We start from the raw sequence: 16962 nt of genomic DNA, 5'->3' as shown, positions 1-16962 counted from the left end.
ACGATGTCAAGGCAGAAAGATAGGTTGGTTGATGGTAATGATTAATTAAAAAGACTAGCGTATAGGAATGGGACAAATGGATAGAAAAAGACAGACAGGACGAGTTCTAAACATGAACTGAAATTTCCAACGCAAATTATTCCGGGTGGAGGACGTAAGGCATGAGGAGGGGGGGGGGGGGGGGGCGTTAAAGGCTCAAGAAATGGCGCGTCATTTCTACCGCGGTACAGTAAATTTTGGAGCATTAAGAGACGAATGCTGTGCACATAAAATATAACGCCTAAAGTCCTTTGTATCCATGTTTCTTGTTTTGCTCGTCTCTTCAAAGCTTTGAAATTAAAAAAAAATGTAGCAAACAAATTAAGCGCGCACTCTAACCCTAGTAAGCGCAGCACAGGAGCGTTTTATGTCGCTAAGCTCCCGTTTATAACGAGGACAGAGTGAAGAGATCCCTGACAAGCTCTGAGTCTGCCCTTCTAGACTCTTTCTGATTTTATGTATGCTAATATTGAGATTCTCCATTTTATCCAAGGGAACCTGAGCCGCATCAACGCAACAGGGAGCCCACTGCCACTTTTATCTCAGCGATTTAGCTTTTTCGTCCTGACCTTTAAGATAACAATAAAAGTGTAAGGAACAAGAGCCGCCCCGCCCTTTTGCATAACACCCACGTTGATATGGCACAACTACTACTTGAATGAAAGCAGTAGTAATGACGTTAGCGGGACGGTATATTGCTGGTTAAGTGAATGCATTTGTCAGTGTGCGCCCTACAGGGCCGGGTAACCAGGCGACAGCGACATAGGAGCTTCGCCCACACCACAGAGCACGTGTACGCCCACACGGGAGCTTAAAACGACAGGAAAAGAAAAAAAAAGAATAATATAACCTTATAGTGCTGTAAGCTAGGCTAGGTAAGACCCACGCTACCAAGGCGCGCTGCGAATTGAACGTCCTCGGCGCTTTCAACTGAATGTTTTGCGAGTAAGTACAGACATACGCACAAAAGAATAATGTTGTCCCTTCCATCTCCTTCTCGTAAGCCCTTTGACCTCATGGCCTTTATCCCCCTCGCCGCCCGGTCCTTTGTAGCGGCGACAATATATTGAAGTTCCTCAAGACCCGGGGTAATCAATTTCCGATTTCTGAAACCCATGCTTGCCACCGCGGCCTGCCTCTGTCGGAAAAGGCTTTTGTGTCCTTTTGTTCTGCGCAGTGGAAACCTTTTGAGAATGGACGGTCGATTTCTTTGTGCAGGTAAATATTAAAGACGGGCACGTGGGCGACACTTTGCATTTAATATTATATTACCCGCAGTGGCGCAGCGACGTCGATGAAATCAGCAAAAGAGATCTGTCTCTGGCTCCAGGACGTAAACAAGTTGAAGGACATTCGGTTCGGCAAACACCGCCGAAGCGAACGCGCGCAACGTTCGACGATTTTTAAGCCTTTCAAGCATGGTAAGACTCCGCTAAGCCAGCCGTTCTTTCCGATTTTTCTTTCCACCCACAGTGAGTTGAAACGAGAACGGAGTCTAAAAAGAGGTGAAAAGGCGAGCTGGTAGGGAAGCAAAGACAAAACGGAGACAAGGTAAGAAACAGCGGCTCGTTCGATGGATTCGCATACCCGGTTTTTATATGTGTGCGCGTTTTCATCTCTTGTAAGCAAACACCGCCCCTCGAAAAAGGTTCGTTTCTCAAGTAAGACCCTTTTCTTCATCCCGAGGAGTTCATTGGATTTGTCAGAAACGTTGCCATGACAACAGATCAATGCCGAGGTCACCCGCCAAGGTTACCCGTGACCTAGCAAGGTTGGCGGCCCCCGGGCCGCCGCGCGCACCGTTGCACGAGGAGCGGAGTTACTTGGGTCCGCTTCGCTCCGCGTCCGACAGGTGGCAGCAGGAGGGCGCTTGTCACTGGAGAAATTGGCCGTCGGAGGCGGAGGGGCTCGCAGGTGAGATCCCATAATGAATGCCTCCTCCTCTTCCCGTAGTGCGGAGACAAGGAGGTCCTCCGCGCACACTAGATGGCGGCACAAGTGGGAGATCGCACAACACACCAACGTTTTTTGCGTTTACCTCCGAAATGAAATCTTTTTTTTTATCCGAGGCAAAATGGAAAACCCCCGAAAGGCAGATTTTTTAGGCGACTCATGGCGAGGCTCTATCGCAAAGCGATCCTGTCTACATAATACGTTCTTTTTAAACCTTTAGGATTTAATGGGCCGGTCATGATATAAATGTCTACAGCGTGAACTTCTTCAGAGAGTAAGTGCTCTTCACTGTAAGGTGCCGAAGCCAAGAAGTTCACAGAGAGTAAGTGCTCTTCGCTGTAAGGTGCCGGAGCCTTCTGGACAGTTAACAAAACACAAAACGACAGGTCTAATAAGCAAAGAGAAAACTGGGAAATGAAGTGTTTTTCCTACGTGCGATACCTTCGAATTTGGTGAACTGTACTGAGGCGATAACGTTTTTCTATTGTTGTTTCCTACAGACACACGGACGCATAATTGGCTGCTGAAACCGGACAGTCGGATAGGAACTTCGTGCAGGAGCTTAGATAACCTAAACATCGCAACGTGATTATGGATCTCAATGCTGCACAACGCACAGAAATTACGGCGCCTTCAGCCAGAAATAATGACAATGACATCCTTGAGTCCGTGATCCGCACCAGGAAGAAGTGTAGCAGATTTTTTCTTGGTTTCGTCATATTGTTTTGCAGCTCACGCAACAAAGAATGCAAATTACGCGAAATGCATGCTTTCAGTGCAGCAGAGATGAGCCGGTGAGATTCGTCACTTCTTCCTTCATTCCTAACAATAACGCACTGCTTTCTACAGCGGGCCCATGTACAGGGTGATCAAAATTGGGCTTTAAAGATTTCTTGAAAGCAGACGCTGAAAGGTGTGTCAAAACAACCACTGCGCGTTAATTATGCGACAAGGGGGACACAAAATGTGATAAAAATGGTCACTTTCAGAAACCCAATTAATACAATAATTATTATTTTTGGGGGGGAATGGAAATGGCGCAGTATCTGTCTCATATATTCTTGGACACCTGAACCGCGCCATAAGGGAAGGGATAAAGGAGGGAGTGAAAGAAGAAAGGAAGAAAGAGCTGCCATAGTGGAGGGCTCCGGAATAATTTCGACCACCTGGGGATCTTTAACGTGTACTGACATCGCACAGCACACGGGCGCCTTAGCGTTTTTCCGCAATAAACCCAATTAATCGAAATACAATAATTATCTTCCTAGCCGCTGGGACTAGCGGGAACGCTTACATTAGAAACAGAGGCAATAAAATTTCTAGGCTGCACCATTTGATAGAATTATTCTAGAGAATTCGCGGTCTGTTATATGCATCCCCAAAATGTCCACTGATTTCGGGTAATTACGCAAGCAAGGCGGTGGAAGTCGGCGCCAACTCCTCCATAGTATGATGAAACTTTTGTTAGATGATGGGCAACGAATAAAAAATAAAATATAAAAATTGTCCTGCCCGCACCGTCTTTCGCGCAACGCGCTGACACCAATTTAATTTAAATAATGAGGTAAGAGGCAATAAAAAAAATCAATCGCAGATAAAAAGAACAAAAAAAGTGATCGATTATACTGCAAGCTGCCGAGGAAAGGCCAGGCTTGGGGGAGGGTGCATGCTTCTTACACTTGGGGTTTAGTTAAATAAAAAAATGTGAAATATCAAAATACACGTTCATCTGCAGAAAAAGTAGAAATATTAAATTAAAATGCTCAGAAAAGTACACACTCTAGCTATTTCATCAGAGAATAGTTATGAGGTCACGACAAATTATAAAAGTTATTTACATGAATTTGGGTGAATTTTATGCAACAGTTATTGAAGGAAAAAGGAGAAATCTGACATGCAGTATACTGACTATGACTGTTTTATTATACCATAGTTATGGGCGTTTCAAGCCGTAGAAAGCATTTACGTAATTTTAGTTGAACATTATACAATAGTTATTCCAGGTGCAGGAAAGTTGGCTCCATTTGTTTATACAAAAGTTATTGATATGTCCTGCGTCATTTGAAGGTTCCAGTTTTCATATGGTTTAAAGGTTCGCACCTGTGTTTCCGACCATCTCGTAAACACAGCTGCAGATCATTAAAACACCTCAAAACTGGCAACGTCAAACCTTTTCACCTTCTCCTGGGAATCTGGAAAACAGCATGATGCAACTGTTGCGTCAAACATTTCTTTCATTTCGATAGCTGAAAGTGAACGAAAAACAGTTATCAGCTTCACCGATGGCCCGAAGCCCTTGGCAGCAGACACACCGTCTCATGCCGGGTTGAAATTCGCGCTGATAGTCACCGAACATAGTACCACCTTGGACCACATACTATGGGAATGTCCCCCAAGAGAGAGAGAGAGGGGGGGGGGAATTGCACATAAAGTCGATAGACCAATGGGAGGCCTTACTACTGAGCTCCGACCCGGAGACTAAGCTACAACTCGTCCGACTTGCCGAAGCCGCTGCCGACAGCCAAGACCTCTCGGCCATCTTTTAGGCCGGTAGCCCTCTAGCTATCCTCTTTCTGTTCGACATTAAAAGTTTTCCTATCTTATTCTATTCTATCCTACCGTGCCCTATCCTATCCTACCGTACCCTATCCGACCGTACCCTATCCGACCATACCCTATCATATACTTTCCTATCCTATCCTATCCTACCCTATCCTACCATACCCTGTCCTCCATACCCTATCATATACTACCCTATCCTATCCTATCCTATCCTATCCACCTTGCATGCGCAATTGTGCGGATCTAACTGAAAATTTGTAAACAAATGTCTCGCAACACACGCGTGCTGTGAGAATACTACAAAATGAAGTTGTTTAAGAATACGACTGCCTTTCAGTTTCAAATATATACCATTCTCGCTTACTGGAGTCACTACAAAGTTCATTAATCGAGTTAATTGTGTGCCTAGCGGGCACAATTATACTCTCTCTCTTTTTGTCCCCTGGCCTCACAACTTAAGTGCAGAGGTGGATATTTCACTTACCTCTCACGCTCAATTTTAATGTGCGTGTAAACCGTTTTGATCACCGGGTATACTACGGATGTAAACACGTAAACATATGCAATGAGAAATAGAATAGGAGTTCCAAAGCAAATGGTGCAACTTACCTGATGAGCAGCAGTCTTTTTCGACAGTGCGTTTTTTTTATTTCTTGAAGTGTGCGCTTTAACGGGAAACAAATCGTACTGGCTTCTGAATGTCGAATAATTGCGGAAAGCCGTTCGCACTAAGCTTACTGCGCACGTTCCAACTAAGCAACGCGTCATGCAATGCTACCAGCCACTGGATCTTTTTAAGCTTCGATAAGCGCATGGTTGTGGTTATCTCTAAGGTTAGCTCTTTCGGTTAAATCAAGTTTTTTTACCTGCCCTGAATGGTCAGTCGGACTTGAAGAAATCTAAGAACAAACATAATTAGCTGGCTGCACCACGAAGAGTAAGGACAAACATAATTAGCTTGCTACACTACCGGACACCTACGCACCAGTGTCATTTCTGACTTCTAATTGACTGCACATGCGGAGTCTCTACTTGATAATTAGTTGCGCAAACGATGTGGAAACCAGAATATGGCAGTCAGTATTTGCAAATACAAGTTCCCGTATTTTTAACTATGAAAGACTGCGTCTAATATCGGAGTCTGTATTTGATGATATGGTCCATGACTCCCCCTCCTTTCGCCAGAGATGAAAAAGAAGACTTAGATTTGTGACACTCCGAATAGATCGGTTTTGTTGTTGCGATCCAGATTTCGCCCTGCGAAACGTGCAAAAAGCATTTATTCCTACCGGAAAACAAGAGTTCAGCTTTTTTTTTTCAGTGGGAGTTTTAGCTTATTTCTCAATCACACTGTTAACTGGGTATGAAGGAAATGCCTCCTGTCTAAAGCTGCGATTGTGACGAAATCTTGAGGTCTGAACGTTGTGCAGCATGTAGTGGAAGCAGCACGTACTATAAGCGCTTGTGCTGAAAAGCTGCACCTGCACGCGACGATTGCATTTACTCTCACGCTGCAGCCATAGGCAGCAGGAAGTTCATCGTGCTTGCAAACAAAGACAAATAGCCCATTGTTTTCATCCACTTAACCGTTTATCTCCACAGGTGTGCGTTGGGTCGGTGTAAAGCACGAAGGCAGGTTCTGTTGGAAAAGTACTCGCGGGTAAAAGTTGTTAGCGCAATCCGTCAAAGTTGTTCTTCCGACAGAGGAAGAGAAAAGAGTAGCATAACCTTATGAAGGAATCGTGGCTACTGCGACAAAAAAAAAAACTCGAAAAAGTGAGGAAACGGAAGGTCTAAGGAATAGTTCACAGTTCTGGTGTTTTGCGGCATCTGTGTGGGTGTGAGTAAACACAGAACTCTATATATTCCGGTTTAACGAGCTTGTTTCTCAAAACCATAATGGCAAAGCTGAACTACATTTTATTGGTAGCTTTTGCAGGTCTTGTAGGTGAGAACATGTTTGATTTGATGTATTTGCGTGAGTGAGAGGGGTGAGGTTAACTATAAGTAATTCTCTTTTCTTTATTTTGCACTCTAGGAGCTGACGCCCTCACATCATCCCGTCATTGTACTCATTGTCCAATGTCCATTGAACGACATGTCGCGCAGGGGAGAATGACAGCTGAAAACCAATTTTGCGAAGCCAATGAGGATTGGCTATTTATTCGTAAAGTGCAGGATTTCATAAATTACAAAAACGCATTTTACATGCAGGAAGAACTATTTACTTGTAAATTTGAGGATTGTGTAAACCCGCCGCGGTGGCTCAGTGGTTAGGGCGCTCGAGTACTGATCCGGAGTTCCCGGGCTCGAACCCGACCGCGGCGGCTGCGTTTTTATGGAGGAAAAACGCTAAGGCGCCCGTGTGCTGTGCTATGTCAATGCACGTTAAAGATCCCCAGGTGGTCGAAATTATTCCGGAGCCCTCCACTACGGCACCCCTTCCTTCCTTTCTTCTTTCACTCCCTCCTTTATCCCTTCCCTTACGGCGCGGTTCAGGTGTCCAACGATATATGAGACAGATACTGCGCCATTTCCTTTCCCCAAAAAGCCAATTATTATTATTGTGTAAGATCGAAAAACATATGAACATTCCTGGCAGATTATCAATTAATTGTGTTGACGGATATAGGACGCCACTTTCCTTTTAATGCTAATTCTAAAAACAACCGCTGTGCCACTTGTTTCACTAGAAAACTCCGCATGCGTACTACCCGCGTGAGCAGACATTTGGATAATTTTTTTATCTGTCTACGCCTCATCATTCAGTCTGTATCATCATCTGGCACTTACGTTACGACAGTGATAATCGAAATGCCACGCCGTCGATATCTACAGCGCCATCGTGTGATCCGCTATCACTGCTTATAGTCGCCGGAGGTTATAATCGGTGACACCGTCGATCTATTTCCTGATGTTTGCCACAGGGATTTTAATATATAAATATGTGCGTTCATGGTAATCGGTTATGTGCTGTTAGCCTGATGTGTTTTGTACTTTTTAAAGTCTGCTCTCTTGTCTTGCACAAGAAAGTAAAGAATGAATATTATAGGCGCGTGTCTTACACAAAGGAGCATTTAGCGTTCCCTCACCTCACACTCTTTCCTTCCAAGCAGAGAGATGTGTGGAAGCAGCGTAGCTCTGACGTCATCTCTTTAGGTGGAGCTTACTATGGAAGACAATAGAGGGGAGGAATGCCGAACGAGGGCAGTCCAGAGCTATTCAGTCTCGAACAAACCACACGAGCAGTTATGGATGCCTCTTTCTGAAGCATTTGTCTGGTGCGCTCTTCTGCATGCATGACATCACCTTCAACTATATTCGGTTAACTCAATACTGGGTCGCCGTACTCAATTCTTCTCAGGCGCATGCTCGACGAGGCTCCACAACCCCCCCCCCCCCCCCCCTTTTTTTTTACTTATATTCCACAGACAACTATACCGTTGTCTGTGGCGTCAGACGTTGCGGACGAGACATGCTGCGTACAAAGAACAAGAAATGGGCTGACCGTCATACAAAAGACTACGACAAAGAGTTCAGCAGAGCCAGCAACGTGCTGTGACGTGCTGATTGGAGCATGTGCAACAGTGCTTATCTATAGCATTACAGCTGCAGTCGGTTGAGAGCATGACAAATGTTTATTTATCTTTTAAAAGAGATAATATAAGCCCGTTACGTGCCGCACTGCAGGTGCTGCAAGCAAGCAAATTATAAAGCCCGCCAAAGATCTGCTCCGTTTCGGCCGCTGCGTCCCAGATGGCAGCACCAGTCTTGCTCTCTCTTTGCCACTCTTCTTCGGAGATAGCCGAGTCAGACCATGGCCGGGCTCGAGTAGCGGCGGCAGCGAGCAGCGCTCCCCTTGAGACAGGCCGTGGTCAGACATGCACTGTGTGTCTTATACAGCGCATGTGTGCAGTATAATATTGAAGCAGCGTAGTGTGTTAAGTTAAATAATTCTCATTCTTTGCTAATGTATTATATACATGTCGCGTTAGGATGGATATTACTTAATAACAAATTTTTGTCCTTTCTATGGCAATTACATTACGAGTCAAGAAAAGAAGCGTAAATATTCATTACACAAAAGGTGAAGATAACGGTGATGAATTATTCCTTTCTACAACGTGCAGAGGTGCATTCCTGGTCTGCTCCGAGAGACTGCAAAAGGCTGGGGCATGAGGTATGTACTCGAAGAAAGGCTCAATCTGTAGCATATATGACATGCATGTGGCAATAAACTAACCAACTAACACTTTATTTTGGCTTGACGCTCACAAATGACGTGCAAGCGAATGATTAATATGGGAACTGCTTCTTTGCAGGCTTGTGCGGGAAAAAGGAAAAGAATTTATGCGTCGATAGTGACGTGGCCGCTTTGCTGTTGTTGAGACTATACGGCTACCGCTGTCTTAAGCCTACCACAAAGCTGTCCATATAGATTGCATGCAATGTTGTGAACACTCTTGTATATCGCAAGATTACGTGTTCACCATAAATAAAAACAAGAATGCACAAATATTGAACTGAAATTCGTGCCGCAATTTATCATTGCCACTTATTCCTGAAAAATTGCTCCTTGTCAAAGAAAAATAAACCTTATTGACTGATTGATTGATTTATTGATTGGTTCATACGTTCATTAGAAAGACGGTTATTAAACTGTACGATGTTAAACTGCACAATCCCTATTGAAAAATGTGCACAGATTTGAATAGGAGACAAATAAGATTACGGCACATTTCGTTTAACATTATAGGATGAAACTTGCAAAGCGATTCAGCCTTTGAGTGACTCCTTAGTGGAGGGCTCCGCATAACTACCATTACCCGTGGTTAATTACCGTGCGCTTACATCACACAGTGCATGCAAGTCGTGGGTTCCAACCCGCCCACTACGGTAGCACTTCGATGGAGGAAAAATGTGAAAATTCCGCGTACTGTGCACTGTTACTGCCCGTTAAGAACCCCACGTGGTCGAAATTATCCAGAGCCCTCCGCTACGGCGTGAGCTGCTTTGGGACGTCCATCCTATAAAGCCAAACCAAATGTGCCATAATCCTATTTGCTGACCCGTTCAAACCTATATATATATATATATATATATATATATATATATATATATATATATATATATATATATATATATATATATATATATATATTTCAGTAGGGATGTGCAATACATGAACAATGTCTTGCATGCTTTTCTTCCTCTTGATACATTAATTCGCTCACATCTTGAATGCTTCCCCTTAGCCGAGCGAGAGCAGGCCTGTGAAGTTGTGCTGGTACCAGTGCTTCTCAGAGAGCATGCACAGGGTGTACAAACAAAAGGAGACTTACGGAGCCCCGTGCATAGTAAGTGTCTGCATCTGCGTGCTTCGCTGCTGTATTACGAAAGTGCACAACCTTCCTTTAATGCACTAAGAATCGCCTATAATGCCAGCTGCTTTCTCTGCCCTGATGGATATTTGTTGCCACGTAATCTGACCCGCTTAAGGCGTCGTTGTGTGGCACAGTGCGGTCACAGGGTCCGAAAATGCCTCACACTCTATACAGTAGGACAAGGGGGGCTGTCCTCAACACCACCTAAGTTGATGTTTCAGGGGGAAGCTTTGTCTCTGGTAAAAGAGCAAAACAGGTTTCAGTTGACTGGAGAGGTTCTCCTGCATCCAGTAGATATAGATATGGTGGATACATGGTAGGGCACTGTAGTTGACGGAAGCGCGAAGCGGGACACTGACACGTAGACACGCCACGCTATCTGTATTTAAGGAACACGATCAGGATATGTGGGGCTCCTATTAGACATACGAGAAAGCAAAAATTGTCTGCCTCAAAATCCCTTCAAGCAATTAGGAAAAAACGACTTACGTGCGAGATAGCAAATTAACATCTCCTTTCCTTTCCTAACATCCTTTCCTTCCCGTTTTCCTACAACGCTGAAAGACTTAAGACTCAGCGCTGGCAAAATGAAGGTACAACTTCATGAAAGGGCCGCAGACATAATTGATTTGCTTTACGATTTCGCAACGTTCGGAATGGATTTGACAATTTGAAGTAAGCGCTGAAAGCCTGCAGTACAGTTCGCTTCATACCAGTCGCAGACCGTAGCGCTCAGTTTGCGTCACGACTACAGAGAGACAGGGCCAAATGCACAATAGGCATTTTCCCGTCTGGACTGCAGTTTCTAAACAGAGCAAGATCGAGTGGCCGTTAATGCTTATAGCGCCTACCACTTCGCCAGCCTGCACGAGTTCAGCCCGTGGCAAGCCTTCGTTATATGTGCCCTCAATCCTTGATCTTTCCTGAAGGCCTCTTTCTTCACTGCCTAATTTTTTGCACAAATAAACACCCCTGGGACTGCCGTAATAGAGGACGCTGTAGAGAACAAAATTTATTTTATGATATTCTTATTTAAGTTACCAGGAGCAGATGACAGCATAAGAAGCGCATGTATACCTTGAACAGAGAACCAGAAGAAAGCGCTTAGACATGAGAAGTACAGAAGCGAAGAATTAAGAAGAGAATAATTTCTTTCTCGGATTACCAAATCTAGGGAAAAAAATCCGTGGCCATATGAGGGGGCGGAGTTAGCTCAAGACGTTGGTTGATGGTTTGTAGGGGTTTAACGTCCCAGAGCGACTATGGCTATGAGGGACGCCGTAGTGAAGGGTTCCGGAAATTTCGACCGCCTGGGGTTCTTTAACGTGCACTGACATCGCACTGTACACGGGCCTCTAGCATTTCGCCTCCATCGAAATTCGACCGCCGCGGCCGGAATCGAACCCGCGCCTTTCGGGTCAGCAGTCGTGCACCATAAGCACTGAGCCACCACCGCGGCGACTCAAGACAAGTTGGCATGAATAATATTGGGTGACGGGTTTGTTAAGGTAAATTACATACTTTTTCTTCAGACTTCGTAAACGGAGAGTTATGAGAGTAACAATGCTCCTGTGTGTGAATTCTTTAACTGCACCAACGAAAACCCCTCCATTCTTGCTTATTATCATGCGACGAAAACACACCTTTTTACTTTATTTTGCTGCAATCTGCATCAGCTTCTCACGAAAGCCATGAAAGACAGTTCGGTCTCTTTATAAAGGAAACAAAAATATTTGCGAAAAACATCCTTCCACATGTACAGGCTGGCGGCTGCTACCTGCATCATATCTTACATAAATCGTTTATTCTCCGGCTTGAATGAAATGTTGAAATTATCAACCTTCGGGGGGGGGGGGGGGGTTCTGACTGTGCTTCAGCTTCAGCAACCAAGGTGTTATTTTAGTAACAGGTGTCAGCAGCGACGAAGTTACGGTTATTGAACGCCTTGCTTTGCCTTTGCACGAATGCGCAGGGACGTTATAAACACATGCCCACGGGTTACTGCTATGGAACGAGTTGCTACCAAGATCGCTTCGGCAGGCGTCCACCCTGGAAACCTGCTCAAACGCCAGGCCAAAAGCCCGGAACGCCCGGGGACGGGACGAAAATAGCCCCTCCGCCGGGCAGAAGCTCTTCACCCGATGCTGCTAAGCAGAGTGGATGCGGAGGCGCCAACGTGGTTGCGACCACCAAAGCTCCCGCAACTACTCTTGAAACCAAAGCAACGCCGAAAGGCGGGAACAAGACCGTCGCAACCACTAGGCGACCGTCACCTCAGTGATGATCACACACCACAGTACTTCAAGAAAGGTGCCATAGCAATATCACCGGTGTAACTACGGTATGCATAAATTTGTGAGCAATAAATTTCCCTATCACTTGTCTTGAGATGTTTAAAACGTAATTTTACAGCGATAGCTGTTAGGCTCCCGTCCTTTGCTTTGTCGTCGCTGTCGTCGCCGTCGGCGTAACCGGCCGGTGCTTAACCTGGGCTGCATAAGCCTCCGGGTGACTCTGTTTGGAACAGCCGCCTGCCAGTGCAGGGGTGCATCACGGGACCACTACACCAGTGGTCACGCGACTACATGCCTGAACAGCTATCGCTGAACCTCGCGTTGCATAGTCTCAACCATCCTGTGAGTTTTTTTTTAAGTACAAAGTATCCCTCTATTATAAGAATGGGTGGGAATAATAATGCGAGGCATGCAATTTATTACGCATTAGCCTATTTATTTGGACGTCCAGGCATAAAAGTCCAACGGCATACATTCATGTACAAAATTCTGGTATAGGAACGACGGTTGGTGACAGGCTGGTAGTGAGGCAATGGGAGTAGGGAGGGTGGGCCAGACCTCTATTCTCCTGGGCGTACCCGGAGAGTAGTGGAGGCGTAGACTAGACCAGGCACCAGCAGCATATCCGTGCCATAAGAAGCAAAGTATCAATAGAATAAGTGAATTTCAGTGCTGCTGGCAGTCAATTCCACTTTACCAAGAACAGTTTTAAACGCATACTTGAAGCCACACGTGTATTTTGTCGATAGCCAGTGTTGACCTATGCAGAAAAACTTTGAAAGATTATGAAAAAGCTTGATATATATATGTAAGAGGAATGGATAACGAAACTACAGGGGTAATACCAAGAGACAGAGAGAAGCCCGGATTGGAGCACAAAATTGAGATATATGCGTATACGGTGGAACTCAAGAGGTCGAAATAAATTATTGGTATGAGGGAGGGGTGAAGAAATTGGGTTCTGTAATGCAGAAGAAAACAGCTAACCAGTGCAATATTAGAACATCAGAATAACCTCCAAGAACACGCAGACACAGCCGGGGCGGCTCCTCATTTGATAAACAATTCCGCGTGCAGGACTGAGCCTCCGGGTATGTGGTACCTTTGGGGGGCGCTGAGTGGGGGCACTGACCCATAGATCCAGGCCACACCAACCATTTCCTTTCGAATTGCAGCGTCCATGTAGATGTGTATTGTGTTCAGAGGTGACGTTAGTTTCGTTTTCTTATAAAAAACTTGCCTAGCCACCGCGTTTTGCCTATAAATAGGTCGCTGTGGCCTTGTGCGGCCACCGGCGCCTCCCACAGGGGTAGTATGTGAATCTCCATGCGCCCTGGTGTCCTGTTTATTCGGTTGTCCCATGTCATGTTATGCTTCTCTTGTGTCATGTTTTCCATTCAAAATGTCATTCGTACATTAGCTCCGTTGACTATGTGCAGTACGGGTGGTATGGTTACCAGGGGCCGTATTCTATATAAGATGTCTCTTTCGCGTCCACTCGGTCCCCTGTCAATGGTGACTCAGATACACCCGTGGCTTTCAAGCGTCTGTAGCAAGCGACCTGGGCACTCGGTGGTTGGCAACCCCACCTTACCATCGGCGGAAATTGGATGCAGTATGCAGCAAATGGTGACGTGCCTCGCAGTGCTCTGTCAACAGCAGGCAACCGTACCTGCACCACTGGCGATCTACTTGACCGTTGTTTCTTTCTGTCGCAGAGAGATTCCATGCGGTGGTTCTACATGTGGGAGCTTCTCTGCAGACTTGGCTTGTATCCCACTATAGTAATGAGTTGTTCCTGTGTTATTCAGGAAGCCTCAAATTCTAAAATCTGAGCAATTTCATAAAATGCATCCTCAGAATTTATGTTCAAGCTTCTGAATTAGCTAGAACGCTTCAGTAGAACGCTTCAATTTTCGTGCACACGTGGTAAAAAGCATATGCTGCTTTCGAGAAGGCCAATAGTGAGAAAACAGCAGAAGAAACTCACTGTTCTTGCCCTTTTGCAGTCGAATATAAGGTGACCAGCTAAAGTTGTGAAAATGCTGCTGCTCTGGCATGAGTCACTTCTTCTGAAAGGACCTATTCCCCTGTAAGGTCAGGCCCTTTCGAGCTCGTCGAGTTTAACGAGCAACGTAGAACGAATATGGACGAGCGCAAAATAACACCGGTTCCAGATTTCTCTGGGGAAAATGCAAAGCATTACGTCTCGTCAGGTGCAGCAGACAGCTGATATACTACTAACAGGACTGGAAGAACAGACAGAGGGCTCCAGAACCGATATTAGAAACTTTTAGCGGAGAACAGCCAGCGTAGACGCATACCGGAGCAGCCAGGTGCCTGCTGCACCTGTGTAATGGCAGGTGCGGCTCGTCGGCCGGCATTGCGCATGCGCAGTTAGAGCTTAGCTGGTTTGGTGTGAGTATAAGGTGACATGTCTCCGGTACGCTAAAACTCTCGAACGGCAACAACAGCGACCCTTGTTTCCCGCGTTGTAGTGAAAGCTTTCGAGCATTAGACGTAGACATATGACGGTGTTCTACTCATCTGCTTCGTGTCGTGACCTATGCATTACTCCCACGGCCAGTGCGAATACAAGCGCCACATAGCAGCAATCTATTACTTCGTGAGCGAATGATAACGAGTTTTTATGCGAAAGCGCTACTTAACGTGGTTCCAACCAAGAAGCTTGCGCGAAGCTGCACCTCGAGGGTGACCTTGGCCAACCTGGAGAAATAAAATAAATATTGCCGCTACTGGGTTTCCAATCGGCGGCGGTGCGATCAGCTTAGCTTCGCTGGCCAATGAACGAGAGCACTATGCTATCGACAAAGGCTGTCACGCCTAGTGTTAAACTAAATACAAGCTAAACACAAAGCTAAAACCATGAGCCAACCAGAGTAAATACGTGCTGTCGCACGTTTGAACGGCTTAACCCTTTTCAAACCCTACCATTTTTTTGTAGACACGTTAGATTACGCGTTCTACGCTCAAGATCAAATTTTCAGGATATAAAGGCCAGACCAACTGTGTGTGATAACACGACAGTTGGCCGGCGCCTTGTTTTAACTGTACAAGGAACAAATTATGCACCCATTCATTGTGGCAACTGATTTCCAAGGACTTAAGTTACTGGGAAACGATCCTCAGGCGCTTAGTTCACATCGCAGGGGTCTTGTGAAAGGCAGGTTTTGCGGTTCATCCTCAACGTCAGTTGTCCGCCTGAAAGGAAAAATGATGAGAGAAATGTGACATGCACGAACGTTAATAAAACAAGCAGCAAATGTTTGCATCTCATTTCACAACTGAAGAGACGTTTGAATAATAATAATAATTAGTTTTGGGGGGAAAGGAAATGGCGCAGTATCTGTCTCATATATCGTTGGACACCTGAACCGCGCCGTAAGGGAAGGGATAAAGGAGGGAGTGAAAGAAGAAAGGAATAAGAGGTGCCGTAGTGGAGGGCTCCGGAATAATTTTAACCACCTGGGGATCTTTAACGTGCACTGACATCGCACAGCACACGGGCGCCTTAGCGTTTTTCCTCCTAAGGCGCCCGTGTGCTGTGCGATGTCAGTGCACGTTAAAGATCCCCAGGTGGTCGAAATTATTCCGGAGCCCTCCACTACGGCTCCTCTTCTTCCCTTGAAAATGCTGTTATGGCCCTTTGATCGGTGCCACTGAACGACATATGAAAGGTCTGTAGTAGCCTGTTAAGCGTCACCAATGCGATCGAAGACGAAAGCAGGTAAGCGGACGGATATTAACCAACAACGTGACAGCACGGCAGGCAGGGGTTGAAAACTGAAGCTCGCAGTGAGTCGAGCCATTAATTTCATATTGCTGAGCCAACATATAGTGCAACAAACGCGTAAGCATGTAAGATCAAAATTTTGCAGATGTCAGGCCTGAGTTTTGCGGGCTTTACTTGCGCGGTAGACCGTTTTGAAATTAACACGTGATAGGAGACGCGATGCCTGCAGTAGGCGAGAACTGTTTACCGAAGCAAGAAGCGCAGGGGAGAACAGCAGGTTCATCCTGTACAAAATAAAATTATCTCGAAAAATAATACATTCATTCATTTACTACTTGAATGATTGATGAATTTAATTTACCGATTTATTTATTTATTTATTTATTTATTTATTTATTTATTTATTTATTTATTTATTTATTTATTTATGATTGATTGATTGAGTGAGTGAGTGAGAGTAATTGACTGATTGATTGAAAGCTTTATTGCGCCACTCCTCTCTACAACCTGTGTTAACAAGCTCGTTAAATCTAACATTAATCACGCATTTCACAAAGAGCTGGCCTAATGTAGGCAGCTCTGCAGAAGCCATTTAAGAAAGAGTGCCCGAAAATTGATATGAGCCCGAACTGGTGAATTTGACGAAAGTACAGAAAACAATTTGAATGAGTACGATCGAATTCTTTTGGCACAGCCGTTCTTCTGTGTAGTGGGTTGTGTTTTTCGTTGTAAATTTTTTTTAACTGACCAAATTATAATTATAGAAGCACTCCACTCGTCTGTCAGTTTGCTTCTACAGGCATTTTACCACGGAGACGTACAAGCCACTAAGCTAAATATCCGCAAATGTTTCCTTTATCGTCAACTCATATCAACCAAGGTTGCCTTATGTCCACCAAGAAAAACAATACATCTGTAAATTATTGTTCCGTAGTGCCTATCCACATCCGCTGCTGAAGGATGTAATGAACAAAAA

General features: G+C 45.1%; 1 protein-coding gene across 1 annotated transcript in view; it reads left to right on the top strand.

The window, feature by feature from the left end:
* The window catches only part of LOC144121012 (uncharacterized), a 56988-nt gene extending 44662 nt beyond the window's left edge, over positions 1-12326 (top strand). Inside the window, exons 2-4 of the mRNA XM_077653907.1 lie at positions 8685-8734; positions 9810-9911; positions 11911-12326. Coding sequence (XP_077510033.1) covers positions 8685-8734; positions 9810-9911; positions 11911-12219 — 461 coding nt within the window. The 3' untranslated portion in view covers positions 12220-12326. The remainder of the gene's footprint in view (positions 1-8684; positions 8735-9809; positions 9912-11910) is intronic.
* The last annotated feature ends 4636 nt before the right edge of the window (positions 12327-16962 follow it).

Source organism: Amblyomma americanum, chromosome 2 (assembly GCF_052857255.1).
Source record: "Amblyomma americanum isolate KBUSLIRL-KWMA chromosome 2, ASM5285725v1, whole genome shotgun sequence".
Lineage (NCBI taxonomy): Eukaryota > Metazoa > Arthropoda > Arachnida > Ixodida > Ixodidae > Amblyomma > Amblyomma americanum.
The sequence above is the reverse complement of the archived record's forward strand: the minus strand, read 5'-3'. Positions and strand labels throughout refer to the sequence as shown.